Source organism: Ursus americanus, chromosome 18 (genome assembly GCF_024610735.1).
Source record: "Ursus americanus isolate L20-20 chromosome 18, mUrsAme1.1.p, whole genome shotgun sequence".
Lineage (NCBI taxonomy): Eukaryota > Metazoa > Chordata > Mammalia > Carnivora > Ursidae > Ursus > Ursus americanus.
In genome coordinates, this window is record NC_142144.1 from 51,898,812 (window position 1) to 51,924,061 (window position 25,250).

General features: G+C 43.4%; 1 protein-coding gene and 1 long non-coding RNA gene across 9 annotated transcripts in view; one reads left to right on the forward strand and one right to left on the reverse strand.

Annotated features, from left to right (window-relative positions):
• The window catches only part of LOC123781335 (uncharacterized), a 50,952-nt gene extending 39,682 nt beyond the window's left edge, over nucleotides 1-11,270 (reverse strand). Inside the window, exon 1 of one of the 2 annotated variants that reach the window (XR_015727506.1) lies at nucleotides 9,697-11,270. This is a non-coding gene — a long non-coding RNA (uncharacterized LOC123781335). The remainder of the gene's footprint in view (nucleotides 1-9,696) is intronic. The other variant, XR_015727505.1, reaches the window with a different exon arrangement.
• Nucleotides 11,271-11,898: 628 nt separating this feature from the next.
• Nucleotides 11,899-25,250, forward strand: part of NFIB (nuclear factor I B) — a 231,226-nt gene continuing 217,874 nt past the window's right edge. The window contains exons 1-2 of one of the 7 annotated variants that reach the window (XM_045780770.2): nucleotides 11,899-13,563; nucleotides 19,643-20,174. In XM_045780770.2, the coding sequence (XP_045636726.1) occupies nucleotides 13,534-13,563; nucleotides 19,643-20,174 (562 nt within the window). In that variant the 5' untranslated portion in view covers nucleotides 11,899-13,533. The remainder of the gene's footprint in view (nucleotides 13,564-19,642; nucleotides 20,175-25,250) is intronic. The other 6 variants (XM_045780771.2, XM_045780772.2, XM_045780774.2 and 3 more) reach the window with 6 other exon arrangements.

Sequence of the window (25,250 nt, forward strand, 5' to 3'; positions counted from 1 at the left end):
TCACTGATTTCTGGATTGCCAGATGCTTCTGTTTTTTGCAAATGGTTAAAAAAATACCTTAGTGATTCTGTTGTTTCAGAAACCTTACATATGGCACAAAATATCCCGAACATTTTTTTGAGAAAACACTTGTGTTCCCTTTGCTCAATTTAATCATCATTACAGCCTAAATTCATTCAAGTTTATTGTTTTCTTTTTATGGGCATTTTGATGGTTGAAACTAAAGTTATATAAAAGTGTGAGTAAGCAAGATATGAAGATTTAATTGCTCATAGCTTTTCTTTCCTAAAGTCAGTCTTCAAAACGTTAAGTAGGCTAGGGAAGGTGCATACTTCGAATTGAGAATTGGTAACAACTGAGATAAAAATGTTTTTTTCAAAGCTGGGAGACATCCTTGATTTATCACCATTGAATCAGAGAGCAAATTTTTCACACACTGAGTCATAACTAGAGGCTTTTTTTTTTTTTTTCCTTTTGGTAAACCACTTCAACCTGCTCTCGAAAACCCCTGGTTCATGCACAGAATGAGTCTAAGTCTGCCTCTGTTTTGCCCGTGAAATTTAACAAGACCCTAGCCTGGGGTTGGGGAGGCTGTGAGCCATACCACCGTCTCAGGTTTTTGATGACACCACCAACCCCTTGAGATTTATTATGTTAGCAGATGTCATCAGATATATGTGTGCACAGGTGCAGCGTGCAGTTAGTGAAAGAAGGAACACTGCGTGTATTTATTTTTGTACCCATACTCTTAATGGTTAGAAAAGGACCTGGTGTGCCTGTCTTGGGCAGTGTGGGGTTTCGACTCCATTGCAGGGGCTTATCTGGTAATCTCTTGAAGTCTTTTCCACAGATATAATTCTGAGGATGAGCAACTATTTCTTGTGGGAAAGATGCTGTGTTTATTTTTTACAAGCAATGTCTGAAGAAGAGGCACGATGCATTAGAGCTAAAGGCTGCTAGAACCAATGGAAAATAAAAATAATTACCAGACTTTGTTGTTTCTACTTGGCTATTCCTCTTCCACAGCAATACACTAGATACGCATTCTCCTTCCCTCCGTAAAAGTTGTACGAAGACATCGCTCATCTACAGAACTAAAACAAAGTGCCAAAACCTGGCATTTGATACATGTACCGCTTTAAGACTCTCTAAATATTTTTAAATAATTAGGAAATATTTGAGGCTATTTCCTGGAGGCAATATGCAATGTGAATGCTTACACATGTTTATACATTATGCAGTTTTTAAATCCTAAAAAATATCATCCAATTGTTTTACAAGATGGTGTGATTTATTTAGTATCATGTCTTAAGTATTCCACTATCTTTATTATATAAATTAAGTTTGCACACATGCTAGCATAATGATGGCCTAAATATAATAATCTAATAAATTAGTGTGTGCCCTCTAATGATAAAAAATAATAGAAATAAAAACACACTTCCTATATTTTTGAGAAATAGCGAAGTAAGATAAAATAAACACCTTTGGGGTAATGACTGAAAATTACTGGTTTAGATGGGGTAGAAGAATTACTTCAATTATGACATAAAGCATTGTAATAATGCGTGCTTTTAGAAATAATTATATAGTGATTATTCTCAAAGATAAACACACGCAGATGTTGTAGTACATTAAAAAAATTTCTCAATTTGAAGAAAACATACAGAAACTGCATTACCAGTTAATTGCCTTTAAGAAGAACCAGAAAATCTAAAGTGTCAGTGTACTCGCGAATCTTCTAGTTAGTTCTAAAGAATCAATTGTGCCTGCAACTGAAGGCAGAAAAAAATTAACTTTTCTACTGGAATCACTTCAGTTAGATGTGTCAGAGGGCCAAAATGCCTAAGTAACATTGGGCAGTCCTTATTTTTAAAAAATGACTAGTTATAATTTCTAGAAAGATGAATATAAAAAGGTATTCGACCTTAATTATATTCTAGGAAAGGTTTTCAAACAAGATAATTTTAATTTAAAAAAAGCACTCCCTAATTTCTATATATTGATTTATAATGCAAAATATGAAAACTGGAAAAGCAACCAGTAGTGTAGATTAGAAGACCATTATCATTAGCCAAATAAGACACTTAGGAGCAACAACCCGTTGAGGTGACTACAAATTAGTGAGTCCGGTTTCTGTAAGACATGGTTGGAAATCAGCGTTCTTATTTTATGAGCATTGGATATCATTTAATTATGATATATGTACATACTCGACAGACAGAAGAGTAATCGGTAGGAGGATAATATTGAAAGCATCACATGTCAAAAGAAACAAATTACATGCAAATATAAAAAGATAATCTACGTAAGACCGAACATGACATACAATGGTACATTCTATTACTAAATAATATGCTTAGGCAGAAATCCTCTGACAGGTGACACTAACTCCAGATTCATTCAAGTCATCACTAGAGAAGTACAGGAAATCCTTCCCTTTCCCCTTCCCTATTCTTTTCCCTATTTCATGCCTTTGGATATTTCTTAAACAACTGGATTCTTCTTGTAATTTCTCTTTTGCATGAAATAGATGTTGGGAAGGATTGGTAACTCCACTATGGACTTCAAATAACTGCAAGAGAAAGACTTTCTGAGGCACACTTCTGTACAAAAGTTTTAGAATTTGGTAACACTGTCCATTTAAACACTCGCTTTGCATCCGCAACAATTTTTTAAAGGTTAGCTGCATTGAATTTTCATATTTTATATTTGGTTCCTTAGTGCTAAATGTGATTTACTTCACCATGAAACTACTATTAGGAAATGCTAGAATGGAAACAGATCTGTTTGTTACCCACTTGAACTGACTGCATGAGTAGACTAAATTATAGCTACCCTAGCTGAGTGGTTAAAATTACCCAACTTGGGTCAAGACAGAAGTTAAAAATTAATTTTCCTAGGGAAGTTATAGCTGAGTGTGGAGATACATACATACACACATATATATGTGTATATGTGTGTAATCCCATCCTCAATTCCCTTCCCAAATCTATATAGATACATACTGTGCTAGTTTTTCCTAGAGGGGAAATTGGGAACTGTTAAATCTTCGGTTTAATAACCCATTTTTAAATTTGGCATTTTCTGAAGTCCTATTGGGTCAATACAACTACTACTCTTCTGCTTATTATCATTGAAATAGGTACGTATATTACATACAGCCAACGATCTATAGTGTGTGTGTGTGTGCGTGTGTGTGTGTGTGCGTGTGTGTGTGTGTATACATGTTAGAAAAAAACTTTTTTTGGGGGTGACGAGGCCAAAATATCTTCCTTGTTTTATAATGTGTACTGTAGAAACTAAGAGCCTGAACAATGCTGTTTAAGTTCTCTTGGACTTTGAGGGTAAACATAACTAGGATTAAAATACTGCCATGCTCACATTTAGTGGAGAGATAAGAACAATTCATCGGGAGCTAGTCCGGTCCCACTGGTAATCACATAATTGAACAGGGATTTTAGAGGATATTTGAAGCCATTGTCTGTTGTGCAATTACATAATTAGTCAAAATCTCTGTAATAAAATCTTTTCTAAACACACGTGGGGTAGTACCATGTAAATTTAGAGCTAATGTTGTATTTTTACTTCTAATACTTCGATTTTAAATTAGAATTATATAACAACTTCACCGTTAAGCATTTTACCGCACCACAAACGCTTTTAAAATAAAAATAACTGGATTACTTAAAAACTAAGCAAGACCACTATATACGTTTAACTTTGAAAAAATACGAATCGAACCCGCTTTGTTTATGAATATTAACTGTCTACCAAAGCTCACCTAGAGTGTTTACTTCTGGGGCCCCAAAGGTTGTATATTTCCTTGGTGCTAATTATTTCTTGCACCTACTCCTAGATCATTGACATTCTCATGGATGCATGTAAATAGAAGTCAAGAGTGCTCTCTTTCTGGTGGTTTTGTTGTAATGCTAACGATTGGCCGGGAGGAACATTTCAGAAGTCCTTTTACACGGAAACAAACGCGGCCTTGCGAAGTTGACCGAGCAACGTGGCGGGAAGCAGGGGAGCACCACTAATTCCGTAAGCATCGCTATTATTTGGTGAAGAGTCTTGCGCCGCAGCTCGGCCCCGCTCTCCTCTCCCGCAAGCCGGCGGGGAGGCCCCGTGACACCGGGAGCACAAAGGCGCGCGGAGCGGCGCGGCCCCGCAGACAGGCGGCACCGCCCTCCTCGCCCGCCCTCGCCGCGCTCCTGCCCCTCCCGGGCAGCACAAAGAGCAGAGCCGCCACTCGCGAGGGGCGCCCGCGCCGCGCAGGCCGCCACACCCACTCGGGCCCGCTCCCGCCTCCACCGCCTCGGGCCCTGATGAATATGCATCGCCGCGCTCCCGCCCCCCGGCTCCTCCTTTCGGCTTCCTTCCCGCCGCCAGGCGGAAGCGAAGAGCTGCGCTTCCCGCGCGCCGGGGCGGCCGGGGCGGGGCAGGGCGGCCGGCGAGCTGGAGAAAGAGAAAGGCTGGGAGGCGACGGCGGGACGAGCGCGGCCCGGGCGCCGAAAGGGTGCGCGGAAAGGGTGCGCGGGTGGGTGGCGATTCCGGGGCAGCCCCGCCGCTGGCCAGGCCAATCCGAGGGCGGGGAAGGGGCGAGCGCGCGACCCCGCGGCCGCGCCCGTTTCCCCTGCCGAGCGCGCCCGGAGCCCGGGAGGGGAGGCAGCCCCCACCCCTAGAGCAGCCCTGCTAAAACAACAATAAAACCCACCGAACACACACACACACACACACGCCACACATACACACACGCGCGCGCGCGTACACACACACACACACACACACACACACAGACACATACATCACTCTGGACAGCGTTCAAGTCAACCACGAGAAACAGTCTTCTGCAAGTGAGAGGAAGGAAAACTGGATATCCAGGCTGAGGGGCTGCTTGCTTTTAGACGTGACTTTTTCTTCTCGGGCCAAGAATTGGGGCATTGCAGAAATAATAATTAAAAAAATAAAAGACTACTCCCGGATTGCTCTTTTTTTTTTTTTTTTTTTTTGAACTAAGCACAAAAAGCGACACCCAAACAACCCTTGAGAAAATCCACAAATCTGTACCTGAGACACGTGAAGTCCGCGGCCCAGGGTTCTGTTGCAGACTCAAGATCTCTTTTATTTAATGCAATACAGTGCAATGGTATGTGGCTTTGGAAATGATGGGTTTTATTTGCTCGTCTTGTTCGTCCCTTGTACCCCTTCACCCCAAACACAGGTTTTTGGTTTTTTCTCCTGTTTGTGCATTGTGAAGTGACTGTTTTACCTAAATGTCATCTGCTTTACAGGTTGAGCTATAGTGCTGGATTTCCAGGCCAATGCAAAGGTTTTTTTTTTTTTTGGTGTTTTTTTTTTTTTAGCTTTAGCAACTTTAATACATGTGTCACACTTCTATCGCGGGAATGAGTGGATAACATTGTGAGCCCAAACTGTGAAATGTAGCATTTTCCCTGCTTAATTTCCTATTTTCTCCTCCCAATGCTGGAAAAAATTACTGTACAAATGATATTTTTAGTTGTACCCTGTAGTCCATTCTCTTTTTACAGCATTATTTCCTCCACTTTAAGGTGAATATGCACAGCTTTGTTACATATTCTCATTTAACAGTGCATTTTAAAAAAAATAAGTGAGGGTAGTACTATTTATTTAGCTCTGGTTGGTGTGTTAAGAGTTTTTTAAATCAATATTTGTTCCCAAGTTCAGTTCCCCCCGCCTTGTCCCTGAAGTTTCAGGATCGAATTGTTAGTCCTCCCACACCTCCCTCCCTGTTTAAAAAAAGATTATGATGGATTTCTTCCCGCTCCTAATACTTTTTTTAAGTCCTGCTGTTTTTGCTCTAGGATTTTTACCGCTGTGTGTGTGTGTGTGTGTGTGTGTGTGTGCGCGCGCGCGCGCGTGCGCGAGCGCACGCCTCCCTTTTCCCTTGTGCTCTCTTCGCCAGTACGTCTGGGACACATTTTAATGCACAATATCCCATCCATTAAGTTGTGGTTGAATGCGGAGTGTGTGAGGACTTGGCAGCTTTCAGGTTGAGGGGGGCGGGGAAGCCAGTTTCGACTTTGACACAAGATGCCGAAGTGGCGTGATTGGAATTATTATTAGGGCTGTGAACATGGCCATCTTCTCCTCCGGTTAGAAGAACTGCCATTGAACTTGAGACGGGACAGACAAGATCTCCAAGTCCCGCCTCCCCCCCCCCCAGTACAGTAGCTGGCAGGGAAAAGGCGCCAAAATACACAAGATTAACTCTAACGTTCTTTGAATGAATCTTATAACACCATCCTTTGTAATTTTAATTTTCCAACAGGCGGGAAAAAGTTAACTTTTGAACCCATATTGAACAGACATTTAAATCAGCTCTAAAATGGAATAAATCCAGGAAGCCATACAGGCATGCTTATGTGGTTAGAAAAAGAATGCACGTGTAAATAAGCAGGGTGAATGTGTGTATCTGACTGGGAAGTTCAAGATTTAATCAAAATCAGAATTAGTGTGACTTTTGAGTACCTTTACTGTATGGGGGGAGGTGGAGAATCGTGAGGCTAAGAAGCTGACCTTCAAGCAGCCTAAGTAAAAACTGCAAAGAGTTGTGAAACACACAACGTTGTGGTTTCCAGTTTTACATTTGAGGTTTGATGTTTTCATTTAATGGTATGAGAGATGGAGAAAGCTCCAGCGCTGAAAAGTCCCTATTAAATCATATGTGGGCAAAGGTCAAGCACTCCAACTCACTGATACAATATACTGCAGATTCTTGACTAACTGATGGGGAGCACAGGAAAAAGTGCTTGGGCAATAAAAGTATTAGAAGGGTAATTATCGTCGTGGTTGGGACTGCATTCTTGTGTACTGGGAAAAGGTTTTTACTGGCCCCGATGAATTTTAAAGCTGAGTATTGTTGAAAGCTGTTTTAATAGGAAATTGATTAGCTGAGTGTTTCATACAATAAATGGTGACAGTTTCATTGTTCGATGTCCAAAATAAATTCTTTTTATTCTTTAGCAGGCATAGACATCTATTTAATTTTAATATGATCAGACTGAGCAGCAGCATAATTATGAGTGAATATGATGTCACAAACATCTGTAACCTGGCTTTTAGAGTTGGTGACATCACACGATTTGACAATATTATTGCTTTGAAATTTATTAACTTTCTGTGTTGTTAAAACATTTCAGAGATAAAGTTTACTGAACATATATTTTGTGTAGGCCCAGTTGTTTGTCTTTTCTCTTTGTAATTACAAAATTGTTTGTTAAATTTTAATTTGAAAGTTAAAATGCACAGTTCTGTTGTTATGCGTTACTTTGATTTTGAAACAGAATGGCAGTTTTCAAAGGAAGAATTAGAGAAAGGGGTGCAGAAAGTTTGAGTTTCTTTGCAGTACACCTTCTACACTTCTTAATATAGAATGTAAAGACTACTTGGCTATTTTGGATAAAGCTTTTTAAACATTTCCTTAAAACCAATCTGTTTTCACGTCACAAAGGCATAAGTAGATGGGTAACAAAAAACCGATTTATACGTAGAAATAAAATGATAGTATAGTTTTACTTTAAAGGTCAGCTATTTTGAAAAAGGACGTTAACTACAACACTCTCCGTCGCACAGAGAAAAGACTGTGTAGTGAGAGTGTATGTAACTTTTGAAGTATTGTGAGCGCAGCAAGGCAATTATTACCATGATTTTCAAGGTTTAAAATAAATCATGCAAAAGTTTTCAGGCAACTGCTGACTTTGTAATCCGGGAGCAAATGTCTTCAGAAGTTGGGAATCTCTGTTGACGAACTGGCTTCATCTCTGTAGAGAAGTGGAAACCGGCTAACCTTAATAGAGGAATCTGGCCCAGTCGCTGTTCACATTCAGTCCTAGCTTGTAAATGTGCCCGAAATGTAAGCACACTTAGTGGGATGGTTTTTTTTTTTTTTTTAACAGTCGAGTACAGGCATTTCAGCAGCGACATTATTAACAGCGTCATTTTTCTCATTTAGTTTTGTCCTCAGGGGACACCAAACAGCTCCCAGAGGAGGGAAGAAAAGTCCACGGTTATTTATTCGTTTCAGTGAAAGGCAAAGCTGGCAATGGGGGGTGGGGAAGCTAACCAGTTGTGAATTTTCTAGGAGGGAAAAATTGCTACTCTAATTTGACAGTAGTAGTTTAAGGGCTGAGAGAGCTGGGCATGATTTTGCAATTCCCATCAAGTGCAGGCAATTTCAGTACTTGTTGGTTGTTTATATATGTGCTTTTGAGTGGATTTTTGGTGTTCCTGCTTGTGGATATGAAATTGTGTTTTCCGGGCTACACATGTTTGATTTTTTGTGGTTCATTTGGAAGAAGGAAAGGTCCCTGGGCATGGTGTGGTGGATACTTGCAGTTTTGCAGGCCTGTTTCCTGGGGTCAGGAGGTCATCTGTCTCTTTTGTATTTAGTTTTAAAATATTGATATTGGCGATGCAGCCAGGGTGTGTGGTTGTTGAACCTCCCCTCAAATCACATTCAAGAGCTAAAAAAAAAAAAAAAGTCATCGGGTGTATTGAAAATGACAGCTTTGTTAAGCTCCAAGAAACCTTTCCCTAAACTGCCCAGGATTTGCAACCTGTCACTGAGTTTCTTTAGAAGGGAGAAGGTTAAAAGAAAATCAATATTGATAGATACTTGAGATGTCAAGTCCTCTTTGGAGGTCAGTGAAAGGCTCCAATTGGGTAACTTGCTAAATTTTTCAAATATACGATTGAATTTTGAAAAATCCAGTCTCCCGAAGCACTGGCATTCCTTCTTGAAGTCAACAAACTATCTGTCAGCAAAGAAACTTTTTCCTCCTTTAAGGTGGCAGGGAATAAGTGCTCTAGGGAGGAGCTCTTTAGTAATTCTGAAATGTCAAATATTCCTGTTGCTGCAGGAGGCTTTCACTTCTTTCTAGCTCCTCAAATGGGGTGAATGTAATTGGCCTGTCATTACCTTTCAGTGTGGGAGAGAGAGAAGAAAGAGGGTTTAGGGAGAAGTAAGTATCCAAGTCTAAGAAGTGTTGGGCCCATTTTTATAGTATCAGAAACTTCTCAGAGATACTTTCACAGCACTCTTAATACCATGGCACAGACATACTGGAAAAAAGGGAAAGTGAACAAAATGCGTGTACTTTCTAACTTCCTCTCTCTACTCTTCTACCTGGGATTTAAAAGAGTGGTACTTCTCACATCAAACGTGGTGGATGAGTATGCTGAGAGAAGGCAGATGTCCCATACACCCAAATCTACCAGTCTCTCTTTACAAAAGCCTCCCTTAAAGTTCATCCTGGGAAGGCCTGCAGTGACCTTGACATTGGCTGGACAAGAAGCAGTGTTTTTGGTGGGGGGGGGGGTGGGGGGGTGGATGTCAGCCATCCTGCCTGTGGCTCTGAGGCCTGAGTTGCCAGTCAAATCCATATAAACTGAGCACCTAGGAAGCCCTTCCAGGATGTCTCCGTTGCTCATTCTTTCTGCCCTTTTGGTTCACCCCATCTCACCATTACTCCTTTCTCATTTTCCCTTTTCTTGGAAACAAATCAAAACTCCAAACTACCAAGCATCCTCCATGCTCATCAGACTGTACCGGACCCCAAGCGCTCTACAAACACGGAGCACCTGAAAGAGATTTGAACCCCTCAGTGATAGGCCTGGGAGGCCCCAGACAACTTCACTTCTCTGGGATCTTACCTGGGTCTGTCGTTGCTTCTTCACCCCCTGGTGCTGCTGCAGATTTGTGGGCTCTTCTGTGTAACAGTTGTCAGTTTTTCGCGTTTCCTTTTTAAGCTTGTGAGAAACTTTTGGATGCAACCTAGTTTTGGTGGCAGAGCGAAATGGTTTCTGTTGGTAAGGGAAACTAATAGGGGAGGAGGGGTACGATGTCTGCGGACACTTGCCCAGGACTCAGCCCTGGGCCTCTTTTGCCAGGGGACAGCGGCTGGTTCTGGGATCTCTGGCTGAAAGGAGCGCTCTCTGGGTGCCAGGATTTCACTGGGGGTGGTGTGGTGTGGAGGGAGGGAAGAAGGGAGGGAGGGAGAGAAAGAGAGAGAGATGGGCTCCGGATTTTAAAGAGACCCCGAAATAATGGCTTCTGTAAGAGTCCAGGCATTCAAAGAGGTGTGTTCAAGGACATGAGTGCATTCGTGCCAAGGGGAATGTCTTTTATGGTAAATTAACTCCGGTTAAATTGAATATTTGTTCAAAGGGAAACTCCAGTAGTTAAAGCTGGTATTATCAGTAGCGCTTCCCCGCCCCCTCCCCTCAGACTTCGCTCTGAGGGTGAGAAGAGGAAGGCAGCATTATGTGCAGTACAAAGTGATGCTTTGGGGTTTTTATTTTTAAGCTGAGATTGCCTAAAAATTTCTGAGAGAGAAATGAGTATTTATTTGGTTTAATCCCGACTGTCACCTCATTCCTTTCATCTATAAAGACTGTCAACTTTATCCCGGCTTTTCAAAAAGAAGAAATGACCCACACAAAGGAAATTAACATTGTCAGAACGCTGACTAGAGGGGATTTGCCTCCGGGGGGAGCAGGGAGGCCGCTCCCAGTGGTGTGTGCCCTGAAGGGTTAACTCGGGGGAGTTCTCGAAATTTCCCCGACTTTACCTGTCTTCCCAGATCCACCGCTCCCCCTCTCTCCGGCCTCCTCAGCTCCCCACCCCTCTGAGCCTTTCTTCTTTGGGCTCTGGGTTTACGGGGGCTGCAGCTGGTAGACTTGGCAAGCTCGCCTCATTAAGAGCGCTCTTTGAAAACGGACTGTGTTTGAGCATTTCCCTAATGAGGACAGGACGGGGTTAAAAAGTGACCATTTCATGGTTGACTTGAACCTGCCTACTTTTCTTGATGTGTCGTTGTGAAATGCTTGATGTGGATAACTCCCACTTGGTGAAGGAAAAAGTCACTGGTTCCTTCAGGTCCGCTGGGGGACGGAGGGGGGCGGCGGTTGGCAGAAGCGGGAGAGAGCGAGAGAAAGGAGAAAGTTGAGGAAGAAACCCGAGAGAGAGGAAGAGAAGAGGGAAGGAGAATCAGAGAGCCCCATCAGACCCCAGCAGCACAGTTGGGAGCAGGGGCGGCCCCGCCCTGGGGCTCGGGCAGTCGAGTCCCCTTCGTGGCCCCAACCGCCCGCGGCAGCCCCCAGCTAGGTAGACGCGGAGCCCCTGGCACTCACTTTTCCTCTCTCCATTGTCTGGACAGCCTTTGCTTCCACCTCTTCCCCACCCACCCCTTGCCGAAAACCGGAATTTGGGGGGCGGGGAGTGTGTGTGTGTGTGTGTGTGTGTGTGTGTGTGTGTGTGTGTGTGTGTGTGTGTGCGCGCGCGCGCGCGCCCCCGCGCGCGCACAGAAAGGGTGCAAGGCAAATCGCCTCCCTCCAGATACCCGAAATCAAGTTCATTCACTCGGGACCCCGCGGCTCGAGGCCGGGGTGGGGGCGGGGCCCTCCGCGCGGGAGCGAGGCAGGCGCGGCCGCCTCTGCAGGGCTGTAGCGGCACACGCACCCCGCTCGCGCGCGCGCCCGCCCGCCCCGCAGCTTCGGGCGCGCCGCCGCCCCGCCCTGCCTGCACCCCGGCGGGGAGGGAGCCGCTTTCCGCCGGCGCCCCGGGCCCCGGGGGGTGGGGATTGGGAGCGAGCCAGCGGGGCTGCAGGAGGAGGAGAACGGAGCGGGCCGCGGGAGGAGGAGGAGAAGGAGGAGGGAGCAGGAGGCGGCGGCGGCTGCTCGGCCCGATCCTCCTGCTCCGAGCGAGGCCACGTGCACGGGGCACCCCCGGGAGGGCGGCAAACCGCGGCGAAGCGCGGTGCGCTGCTGCTGCGGAGCTGCCCCGGGGCGCGGGCCCGCGCTGGGGAGACCCCGGAGGACCCCGCCCCCCGCCCGCGCCAGCGCTCCCCAACTACTTGAGCCGAAGTTCGCTCAGGCCCCCGCCTCCTCGGCCTGCCCCTCCTCCCCTCAGCCGGCGGGCTTGGCGGACCGCGCCCGCCCCGGGTGCGAGAGTCGGCGCCCCAGCCTGGGCCCCGGGGCGGCCTGGGTGTGAGGGAATTTTCCATTCGTTCCTTTCTCGGGCCCAGACCGGCTCAGTGCTTCTCCCACTCGGATGTTCCCGCGGCTTAAAGAGTCCGCAGCGAGCACAGAAATACCTCTTCCAGGGCGGGTTTTCGGGGGTGTTGTATGTACGTGTGGCGGTGTGGGGAGAGTGCGGGACTTGCCCAAAGGACGGAAAGAAGATCTAGTTTGGAAAAAAAAAAAAAGTCATGGTTCTGTTGCACCGATATGAGACCTTTAACAAATGAGAGGGAGAGGGAGAGAGAGAGAGAGAGAGAAGAGAAAGAGAGAAGAGGAGGAGGAGGAAGGTGGGGGGCGGGGGGTGTGGAGAGGCTGGTGCAAAAGGAATGCGCGTTTGCAGGAGGAGGAGTAAAGCGATGATTGTGTAATTAAATAATAAAACAATCCTTAAGTCTGATTTGGAGAGAGCTCGAGCGGGGTCCAGAGGGTGGAACCGGTGAAATTTTCAACTTCCAAGTTTTGCAACGAAAGAAAGCGAGAGAGGGAGGGGAAAAAAGAGCCCAGAGCAGAAAAGAGAGGAGTTTGGAGCCGAGCGGGAGAGCGGGATTTATCGTTTGGGATTTTTCAGGAGCTCGTTCCGATCCCCCTGGGCTCTGGGCAGCGGCGGCAGCAGCAGCAGCCTCCTCGCTCGGCCGGGTCAGACGCGGGGCGAGGCGGGCGGGCGGGCGGGCGGCCGGGCGTGGAAGAGCCGGCGCGGGCGGCGGCGGCGGCGGCTGCAGCCGGGGACCGCGCCGCGAGCCTCTTCCGCCCGGGAGACCTGCGCCCGAGCCCCCTCCCTCACCCCAGCCTCTCCCTTCTCCCCCACCCACCCCGCCCCCACCCGGCCCTCTCCCGCGCGCGCCCCGCCACCCGCGCGCACTCGCTCACGCTCCCCCTCGCGCACACACATGGTCGGCTCGCGGCAAAGTTTCGCCTGCGATCGCCACTCCGGAATCCTGCCGCAGTGCTCGGGGCTGTAACCTTGAACTTTCCCAGCGCGGTGACACATTCTCCTCGCTCTCCCTCCCGCGCTCTCTCCTGCGCCCCCCTCCCCGCCTTTTTTAAAAAAGCATTTCACCACCAACCACCACCCCAATCCAACCCACGCCGAACCTTCGCGCACCCCCTAGCCCCCAACAACAACAACAACTGCAAAATAGAAAATAAATCCCCAAACCCAGGCGAAAAGCAGCCAACACCGGCGGCGGCGGCGGCGGCCTCGGCGAGCAGGGCCAGCGCGCTCGGACTGCAAGAGGGTTAAAAGTGTAGATTGGATTTCACCCCGGGAAATCTAGCACGCCGAGTGAACTTGAATCTTTGGCTATTTAAGGAGGACTGGGTTTGTTGTGAAGTTGCGGTGATCCAGCGCAGAGCCCCGTCCTGATTGATCGCATCGCGGGGCTCAGATGACTGTAAAATGAATAGATGAAATTCTTGCTTCTCGAAGATTTTCTTGGGCATCTCCGGGAAAGTGCGTTTTAAGGCGAAGTCATGATGTATTCTCCCATCTGTCTCACTCAGGTACATGTCTCGGTCGCTCTCTCGAGCTTTCTCTCTAGTCCGAAATGCCTTTGTTTTGTTTTGTTGCTCTCGTCTGCGGACAATTAACGGCTTTAGTTAACCTCGGTACACCCCTGTACCTCACAGAAGTGGCCCGGAGTTGCGGCGGGATTTGCGGGGCGGCGTGGGAGCCGGCGCGCGGCCGCTCGCCCGAGGCCACCCCGCGCGCCCGGCCCCGCGCCCTGGGCACGGGGAGCGGGCGCCCGCGCGCTGCCAGGGCGGCTGGGCCAGGCGAGGCCGCCGGGGGTGGGCAGGGCCCCGGCCCAGGAGCACTAGCCCCTGCGCGGCCCCCCGAGTGCCTGCTGCTGTGCGGCGCCCCTGCCCAGGGTGCCGGTCGCCCCTGTCGGTAGCTGGAGCGCTGAGACTGACTGCGGCTTTAGAGGAGCTTTACGGGGGGACTGAGCCCTTATAAACAACCAGTGAACTTGGGCGAGGGGACTCTAGCACGAGTCCTTGTGGGCGCCTCTGGACTCCGCTGCAGGCAGTGGGCGGGCGACGAAGCGAGTCGGAGGTTGTGGTCCGGAGACCCATTCCTTTGCTTAATTTGGGGATCTGAAACTCTGGTCCATCGTGATCCGCACTTTGAGGTTTCCAGTGACCACACGACAAAAGCAGTCTTTACGTTGACACGAGTTAGTTGGTCGTGGTGAAAGTTAAGGACTTTAGAACATGTTCATTTGTGGAGACCTGTTCATTTGACGATATTTGGGCGTAGCTCGGAGGGCAGAAAGTAACGCTGGAAAAGTAAGGTCATTTTTTAAAAATTCACTTTGAAAATTGTTCTAAGACTTTAGGAACGACGTTATGAAATAAAACACTGGCTTGATGCATTTTTAAGAACACAATTTATATATTTTTAAACCAGACGGTCAAATGGAAAAGTGGTGAGACCGAACGGACTTACCTGGGGGCAGTTTTCATCGCTGCCCAGCTAACTAACCAACTGGCGAACTAACTAAATATCTTAGCCCAGAGTTGTTATTTGAAGCATTATTTTAAACCTCGAAAGGTGTGGGACCCTTGACTTCAGCTTTGAGGAGGAAGTGTCACCATTGGTAATTGATAACCATTTTCTTGGACATTGGCATAGAAAACTGCACAGTTAAAGAAGTGTCGCCAGGTCTTAGGTGTGTTACAATTTTTTAAAAGTCCAATATCACGATGATGCATTTTTATAATGGACAAATGATTAAGATTTCAATTGTATGACAATTAGAAGCCATTGTGATTGGAAAGGACCGAGGCATTCATAAATTGTGAATGAAGATGAAAACAATGATAAGGCTTATTCAGTGATTGGATACAGTCCTGTAGCTTTTTGGCTGACACATTTTTTATTGTTTATATTTTGTTTGGCATCTGAGTATGATTAACTTAGATATGGCTATTTTCAGCAGTAACGTGCACTTTAATTTAACAAAACTGGAAAAATGAGTTGCTGAGTATTTGTATTTTCAGAGCTATGGATAATGACCAATAAATACGATGATGAAACTGTTTCAGGTAAAACGAATTGCCTTTGGTTGTAAAAGTTACCTTTCGTATTACCTATCAGCAGGATTTTTTTTTCTTTCTGGTAAACTATGTACATTTGGTATTATTTTTACATTATTGAAGCATAGTTCCAATAAAACAAATTGAGGTAAGCTTTTTTTGCTTACAAAGTAACTGCATCACTATTCTCACCTGTAAACGATTGTTTTTCTGTATTAATTTATATTTCTAGTTTCAGCTGCTCAGAAACCTTGCTAGCGATTACACTGCGCTTTTGATTTCCTCTAAATAGCACTGTAAAGTCACTAGCTTTTTCTTAATTTCTATAAGTTGGAAATAACATTGCAGCATTGTGACATATGGACTATTAGGAGCATATACAGCATAATCATTCAGCTATCACATTAGTATTCAAGAACACATACTTACCAACACTAATTCATGATGACTAACATTCTCTCCTGTTTTAATAATGTAAATCTAGGTTGACGTATTAAAACTGTTTTGGGGATTTCAGGCCTATACTCCAGCAGGAATTGGAGCTTTCCAATTCTCAATATCTCTGTGACTTAATAGGTAATGTAAGGTGTTGCAAGAGTAAGAGCACATTAACGGTGTTACTTTTATATCAGACCAGTAGTTTAGGTTTGTGTTATAAGAGTCTATTAGCTATAGCAAAATGATTTTTAGGATGTGTGAATACAGGAGAGAGAAACATTCTTAATTGGCTGAAAACTTTACAAAGTGTCTCAGTTGTTGCCCTAAAGTATCTAGGTTTTAGAAAGGATTTTAATTCAAAAGGAGCTATAGTTAAGGTTGTTGATATTTAGCAAAATGTTATGTAAAAGTGTCAGTATATCCCTATAAATCAGTATTTATACTTAAGTACAAATCAGATATAAAAGGAAAAATAAAAACCATCACATATGATTTAATATTTCGCTTTTTCTAAAAATAATGTAAACCCCTAATAAAACTTTCACTTGGCATGATTGCATTGAATTGTTAAAATTTCAAGTTCTTCATGGAACATATTTTTAATGGTGTATTGTTATATAGCAGTGCCCCAAGAATATCTAGTATTTATTCTTCCACCTCTCTATTGATCTGATTTTCCATTCCTTTCATGGAAACCATTGTTTCTGTAAAGAAAAATAAATATTTCTGGTGGAATTAGGATTGTTTACTTTTACATTTGATATTTGTAACTTGGCTATTTATTTTATCAATTTAGTTCAACTAAAGGAAGTTTTAAAAGACAAATGTCAATGAATTTTAATAAAAATTCTAGAAGGGTGAGGTGGCATATTACATTAGTATAGAGCCATTAGATCTTAGGTCACTTATATGCTTAGCTTTTAAAAAAAAACTTTCATAATAGTTTAAAGTGTTCTTGTGATAACCTATTAATTAGGGCATTTGAATACCTTGATCACGTCTTTTTTTGGATAAAGAAAGTTACTATGCTTCATATTCACGTCACTCAAAGTTACTAAAAATATATTGCAACTCGGTATTAGAAAGCAGTCACACTTGGGAGATGACATTTTAGGCATGTTAATACAGAAGTATATGTGACTTAAACCTCTACTTATCATCGTGTTTTTGGAGGTCATATCTCCTTGTCAAGTGTTTCACTTGAAAGGAACCCACAGAATAGTAAAGCCCAGAAACATTTTTGTAAGGCAACTCTGTAGACTGAGAAAGTTTGCTATTTCTATGTGTCAATAAGAAAAAAAAAAGTATGTTTTAAAACATTATTTGGCAACATTGGCAACAAACTCATGGCAACCTTAAAAAAAAAAAACATCGTTTTGTGTGCATTTGCTAAGAAATTCCAAATTCAGTTCTCAAATTTGCATTTTGATTGTTTAAAATAATTTATTAAAATTTTCAGATTTATTACGTGACAGATGATTTGAAACTCAAGCAGATTTAATCGAAAGTATGTTTGATGTCTTTATAAGAAAATGAAATGTCACTGAACATAGTACTTAAGGATGTAAGCACTTAAGAGTTACCACACTGCTTAATATCTGTTGCAATAATATAGCATTTTTAAAAGCGTGGCAAGGGTAAAATGAGTGAGACAAAGCTCCCCCCACCCCCATGTATTCTTTACATTCTCAGCTCCTTAGCTGATGAGTATGTATGTATATTTTTTAATCATATCAATAAATCGTAGTAAAAGTTAGATTATAGGAAGTGAGTTCCCAAAGCATGTTTAAGTCCACACTTCCTTAAACAAGGCTTCCTTTGCATTATTTCTAAGGGGGATAAACAAAGTTTTTGTAGTTACAGTGAAAGCTGAAAGCATGGCATCAGAAAGTATATGGAGATAGGGAGGTCTTATCATGGGCTGTGGTTGCTGTGAGCAGGGCTGCCTTCCCACACAAAGAACAGATTGTGGTTTAACTCTTTCCATGGCCTAGTTTAATGTGCTCGCATAGTAACCGAATTGTTCAAATCTCTGCTGGAAACTACTGATCGGTTTAATGATTTCCTCTATGGCATTTGGTTATGCCTCATGCTGTGATGTAATCATCTGCATTCTGTATTGTTATAAAATTTTGATTTATACTCGTTCTGCCGGAGGAACGTTTTACAGCAATATGTTAAAACACTTGGTAACTGCATTATTGATTGGATGGGATATACACCTTTTTCCGTGTGTTTGAAATGCATACTGTGAACACGCTCTAAGTCTTTAGCACCGAAAACTCGAATTTCATCCTGAAAATGGATTGAAACCCATAGGGGATTTTTTTTGGACACCTTCTTTGTTAGAGTGGCATTAGTTGCACTTTCTTCATCTTTACCCTCATGGCATTCATCAGTCTGCTGGTTAGATAGAATTTATTCCACGTAATTCAGGGTGACTAGTCCTAGTGTGTAAATTCTAAGTTGGGATATGGTAAGTTGGAGAAAGTTATTTTCCCGGTCGGGGGGACGGTAACAGTCAGTGTGTCCAGAGAAGTGGCCCGTGGAAGTTCTTATTTGCCTCGGGTCTTGGTTTCTTGCATGCGTGCAGGATGCCTGCATGGGATGTTAGCTCTTTCTCTGAGCAGTAATGGGCCTAAGCTTCTGAGATAGGTTTTACCTATGGCAGGAAGCAATGAAACACAACACGAACTGCTTTGGGAAGTAACTCGAAATATCTGTAGGTAAAGATGATCTGCCATTCCTCACTGTCTCCCTCCCTTCAAAAAAAAAAAAAAAAAAAAGGCTTAGATGGAATAGGCAGGAAAAATGCAGGAGCCCAGGGTAAACCACTTCATTCAAAAGACAGGATACTATATAGAGTCGATACACGTGCAGAATCACAAGCCATGCATAGGTGCCCCCACGCTCCGGCCGGAGAATTCACAGGCGTAGCAAATGAATTGTATTGATTCCACAAAAGCAGTAAGTGGCCAGCGGTGCACTCCTGGTGTCACCCTGCCACCGCATGCAGAGACACAAAGCACGTAAAGTTGGTGCCAAGTTGCCATTTTTCATTGTTCACCTCAGATTGATTTTTAAGGGGTTTAGAATAATTGCCATACTCATGTGATCGGTTAACAAATTCACTGACTCTGTGGGGCTTCAGATTATATACGAAAGCTGCCGGAAGAACGTTCGTGTCATTTTTGTTTTCAACTTTGGAAACTTTTACTGGAAAACGAAAAGAGTGTGTCTGCATGTCTGCCTGCGAGAGAATAGGAGAGTGTGAGAGTGTGTGTGTGTGTATGTGTGTGTGCGCGCGTGTGTCTTGGAGGCTAGTGGTCGTGGTGCAGGGAGAGAATGCACTGCTCAAAGTATGGAAACCTTCTGTTCAGGACACTGATACGACAGGCTGTGTCCTTTGCCCACTTTCCCTCACTGTATACCGGTTTCTCTAGTTACCACTCTTGGAATGGTGCTGTTTCAGTGTTGGAATGTTGGACGTTTGATAAGAAAATGGATCAAGTTTAATGGCGCATGCTCTTTGTGCCACCAGCAGCTCTTGCTGAGAGCATGCTCCAAAAGCGGGAACTGTGTGGCATTACACTGAGCATCTATATGCTTTGTGTTTCTGTGCCACAGAGAAGAGAAATGAACTGTGGCATCGCTCCTGCCTTCTGAACAGCTCTGCTCCGATTAAAAAAAAAAAAATCTCACTGTGTTCTTTGTAAAATGGTACTGCTTAGTGTTAGTTGGTCAATCAAATATTTAAATATTAAATTAGGTGCCAAGCACCTTGGTTACTTACGGTTTAAAGAATGTAGGATGCATGGTGGGAATGAGGGGGATGGGGCCAGAGTGGAAATACAAATATAAATCTTATTTTCTGTTCAGGAGGCAGAAATCAACCTGTGAATTTTGGTGGAAAAGGGACTGCTTGGCATACTTTATTTTCTTCTTCTCCTGCTATTTTGATAATTTTAAATAAGCAAAGAATGTTATTTTTATGCAGAACTTTTTGTCGTGAATTGGGGATGGGTTGTAGTTTTATTTATTTATTTTTTGGAGCCTTTGGAACCAAGCTGACTGTGTCTGTCTTCTTTCCCCCCTTTATCTTCCACAGGATGAATTTCACCCGTTCATCGAGGCACTCCTTCCACACGTCCGTGCAATCGCGTACACTTGGTTCAACCTGCAGGCTCGGAAACGCAAGTACTTTAAAAAGCACGAGAAGCGAATGTCAAAGGACGAAGAAAGAGCAGTCAAAGATGAGCTTCTCAGCGAAAAGCCTGAAATCAAACAGAAGTGGGCATCCAGGCTCCTGGCCAAACTGCGCAAAGACATCCGCCAGGAGTACCGAGAGGACTTTGTGCTCACCGTGACTGGCAAGAAGCACCCGTGTTGTGTCTTATCCAATCCCGACCAGAAGGGTAAGATTAGGAGAATCGACTGCCTGCGACAGGCAGACAAAGTCTGGCGTCTGGATCTAGTCATGGTGATCCTGTTCAAAGGCATCCCCTTGGAAAGTACCGATGGAGAGCGGCTCATGAAATCCCCACATTGCACAAACCCAGCACTTTGTGTCCAGCCACATCATATCACAGTATCAGTTAAGGAGCTTGATTTGTTTTTGGCATACTACGTGCAGGAGCAAGGTAGGAGCAGATTGTTCTTTCTTCTAGTACGGCAAACACTGCCCACAAACCCCATTTGCGGAATATCTGGCTCGGGTTAGATGGTCCTCGAGGCCCCTGATCTCCTTCACCCACTCTGGGTAGAGTGGCCTGCCCTCTTCCACTCCCCTATCCATTGCCATGTCCACTGCCATGTGCCAGCCATGGACATAGGCATGGAGCTTTCATACCTGGATAGGCGTGGGTATTTTGCAAAAGACCACAAAGAGATGCGTTTTCATATGTCTTTGAAATAATATACCTTTGCAAAGACACAGCACAGTCTGAAAAGTATAATTTATTACAGTTCACTTTTTGTCTTCGGCTGCATTCCTCACATCTAGTCATCTTTTCTCAATTTGAAAATGTAACTTTATTTATGAATAGTCAGACCGCTTTTTAATAATCTTTGTATTGCCCTCGTAACTAACAAGGTAGATGAACTTTGTTCACAAATCTGGTCCTATTGCACCGAAAATAGAATTAACGTTTCCTATTACAACATGCTTAAGATAGCCATATCAGAATGTGTGTCTTATGTAGACCTAGATTTATTGAATTTAAATATTTCTATCAACACCTACTTTTGATTGTGTAGTTATTCGCCATAGATTAAATGGATTATAGTTCTTGTTTAAATAATTTATGGTATAATATTTTCCCAGCGTGACTTGGGAATGCTTAATATCATTAGTTTACTTGAATGTGAATTCATAAAACTTACTGAGGAGAAAAGTTGCAGCTCTTCTTACAGAACAAAAAACAGAAAGTGGACTGGTTACACTGGTTTAAAATAAATCTCAAAAAGAATGCAGAAACCACATACCATACCTATTAAAAAAAACACTTGATAAAGACAGTGGTATAAATGTTGCCTGGATGAGTCAAAAATAGGGGATATTTTTGCTGAGTATTTTTCGAGTTCATGAAATATGTTTCTTTATTATTATTTTGTATTTTCCTTTAAATAAGTGAGAATTTCTTTTCTTCAAATAAATGTGTCAAGATACAGATTTCCACGTGTTAGCAACAGTCCATAGTAAAACATCATTTTAAAAAGCAGCATACCGAAAGTGGGCTGAAGTTTGATCTGCCACAGATGGTGGGTCATTTCCTAACTTGGCCTAGTGGTAGGGAAATGGCCTGCTGATAGTCAGGTGGCAGACGGATTATGTGATGTTCGTTATATAAATGTGGGATTCAGTAAATTGGTATGAACTTTATTATCATCCAAAAAAATAAAATACCAGAATTACTCTTTTGACTCAGAAATCTAGGTACTTGTCACGTGCTTTTTGTCTTTATAATTCCTTGATATAGTTTTAGAGATGTGCTTAAACGTCTTTTAAAAATTTTTAGTTTGGTTTTAAATAAGATGCTGGACATCATATATTTGAAAGTATTACTTTTTTTTTTTTTTTTGAAACATTGCATTTGCCATTACCATGCATTTAAGAATTAAAGTCCGAGGAATGATGGTTTAGGGAAAAATATATTTTCGCCCTGTGTGTCCTAAAATAAAAGCTCATTAACACATGACACTTAATTTGATTGACAGCTGTCTAGGAGGTGACATCCTAAGGTGGGCTGTGTATCTGTGTTGGATTGACTGTGAATGTGCTGTAAGTGTGTTGTGAAAGTCAAGGCCGGAAGTAAAGTTTTAAAAAGTGGGTCATGCAACTTTTTAGTGCAGAGAGGGGAGATTTGCAACCACTTCGCTGCTGCTCACATTTTAACTTGCTTGAAGGCTACTCCTTGAGGTGTGCATGCATGTACGTTCACTCCCGGGGCAGGCAGCCAACTCTCTTGGTGGATGAACTGACAATAAGGAACATATCCTTTGGATTTGTGGAGATACATTGAGGAAAGAAAAATGCGTAAATGCCTTCTGCATTACACCATTGGTCATGATAATCATGAAGTTTTAAGCAACTCTTGGAGACCATGTTTTCAGATAAAACATTGATTTTGTTGTTGTTTTGAGTCTCTATCATAAAAAGCTTTCATTAGTTTACCCTGCACATCTAATCTGTATCCTCTCCTACCTGCCAGTGCGTCATCTCTTCTTAACATGTGTTGGCTCTTTCTTTGAAAAAGTCGCATCAGTATGCTTTTGTGTTTTCCTTTTTTTGAAATTTATATCTTTTTTTTTTTTGTCAAATGTAGGTTAATTATGTTGTTTTGCAGTGCAATTGATTGAAGAAGGCATTTACAAAGAGAAGTCTGTAGTCAGTCAAAGTGCTGCCTATCTCCCATCATGACTTTTTATTTCTCCTCTAAGTACATGAAAACCCACTTAAGTCGGTTTTATAAATCAGGCAAAGAAGTATGAAGAAAAACATGAAGGAAAAAATAAGAAAAGAAAACCGTAATGTTTACAACAGAATGAGCAACAAAATTACCTTTCCCCCCCTTTTTCTCTGTCTCCCCACTTCTAAACGACTGGGAGGAAAACATGAGAAAGAACAGAGAGAATGCCAAAGATGGTTGCCACTGGCACCAGGATTGGCATCAGACCCTCTTTGTTTAGCTCAGGATGCCTGTGATTTGTTAGTTGGCGTCCGCATTGCAGTGTGCAGTGATGTTACAATATATTGACAATTTCCAGATCTAGAAATGTCAATAATCCTCTTGATTATTTATACAAGATCACAAACTGCATCTCTTCTAGAGGATGAAATAAAGACCAACATATAATAAAGTTCCATTGTTGGCCAACTTCCTATGCTTTTCATTTTCCCTCTTTCTCTTTTGGTTCAACCCACACTTCTTTTTTTTTTTTTTTCTTCATGCCCAGCAGCCTCATCTTTTTTGAAATGTGGAAAGAGTTACTAGAGCTTTGACACAAGCTCTAGTACTCCATCTGCATCGGATAGGGTTTTGGGGAAAATGTATGCATTTTGAAATCACTTCTGATATATAGTTCATTAGACCTTTGCATCACATGGCCACAAGGCAGTATTTTCTTTAAAGCTAAATCTCTTTGTTATTCAGCTTCTTCTATGCATATAGCCCGATTGACCGCAATTTAGTCCATTTTTCTGTTTCTCCACATTAGTAAAGGGTCATGTTCAATACAGGCATTTATAAAATTATACGAGCCCCCCACTTTACCTCAAATAGACACATCATGTGGGAGTAACTGCATTTAAATCCATAAAATCATTTGACGTTATTGATTCAGAGGGCTGCGCTTCGGCTGTTCCGTTGCTACAAGAACCGCCATTTTGTTTGTGAAGTGCCAGGCGAGGGGGAAAAAAAAGGCAGACACTGTGCTTGATGCCAATAATGGTTGCCAGTGGCACCGAGGTTGGCATCAGACCCTCTTTGTCTAGTTGCTGAATGCCTTTGATTCGTTGGTTGGCATCCGCATTGCAGTGGGCACACTGGAAAGTTTTTGACAATCCCTGAATGAAAGCTGCTTGCTTGTTTGCTGCAGCAAACCTTAGCTAATATAAAACCCTTCCTTTTTATTTTTTAGGTTGTGTGTGTGTGTATGTGTGTGTGTGTGTTTAAGGCTGTGAGAGATTAGAGGAAAAAATAGCTCTAAAGTGGCCTCCATTTTCCCAAAGACGTTAAAGATGTCCAATGATTCTTGGGCAGGTGGTACCTATTCCCCATATTGTCTTTGTTATTGCATTTGTGAAAGCAAAGCAAAACAAAACAAAACAAAAACCAGGCAAGCCTTGCATAGGACACCTTCCTGGGACATAAGGGTGCTGTAGGATGTGGGGTGTGCGCTGAGGGTGTGGACGACTCGCTGAATGTCCTGGTGTATAATGCATTCATTATGACTGACTCTTGCTTTCAGTCACATCACTGCTTATTTCTTATGTAAGTTGTAGTTCCCTCAGTTTCCACCCTTCCGCATTTTATAGTAACATGTTGAGAGGATCTAACTTCTCTTTCTAGTGACTAATGTGTAACAGTGTAAATGTTAAAAAAAAAAAATAAGCAAAGCTTCATGAGGAAACCTATGTGTTAAGGTCTGATACACATCCTCTGTTCCTGAATTTTTTCAATTCTGCATCAAAATGTTACCAGATTCTCAGGGCACAGTCCTGCACACCAGGAAGACCAACCAAAAGGCTAAAATAATTTTGGTTGACGTTTCCTAGATAGTGAGCATTAATATTGCTTTCCGGTTAACCACCATTATCTCGTTAATTAATAAGAAGGATTAGCAGTTCTACCCAGAGGGCTGCCGAGAAGGAAGTCTGGCCTATGGGAGGCCTTGAGTCCAGGCTGTGTCCTGTCTGAAGGGGAAACAGGAGGGGTAGGGCGGGGGGGACTGGGCTTTCTCTGAGGCAGGCAAGGGTTTTGAAGAAGGAGGTCAAAACGCACTAAGAAGTTTAAAGATCTCAAGAGATAGTAACTGTTGTCCTGAATTTAACAGATCAGAGTTTAAACTAAGTGAGCCTAACTGATGTTTGGACTGTACTTTGCTCTCCTATTAAACATGTTTCGGATGCTGAGGAGAGTGCAGGAGCCTCTCATGGCTGTCATCAAGGAGGAGTTTCCTTTAGCCTTGGGGAGCCCCTAAAGCCACGATCCATTGCTGGATGGCAACTTCGTTGTTTTATTGTTAAGTGTTATGATAATTAAAGTACATTTTGAAGTTGTGAAAAATGTGACTTGTTTACAGGGGAGGTTGTAATCATTGTTACTGTTTTTGAAATAGAATCCTTCCCGGTTGTCACATATCATTAGCGAGGAAGCAAATGCTAAGAGTTATTTTCCTCCCTCAGTTACTGACTTGTAGAACCCTTGTGGGCAACCCTTATTCCTTTATGAAAAGCTTACCTAGATAATTGTTTGCAAGCTGACAGCGTATTTTAACATTTTAATAATTTTCACTTCATTTGCAGGTATTTCCCATTACGGGAAAAACGAAGCTTTGGTAATTGGTTAAAATGAGGCCGCTCTCCAGGCTGAGCTGGAGTGCTTGCACTGCGAAGGGCTCAGAGAGCATAAAGTTGGCGTGCACGTGGGATTTAGGGGCACACTGCTAAGTTTTCCCATCTAGCATCCTGTCCTTGGCTGAACTCCTGAACTGTA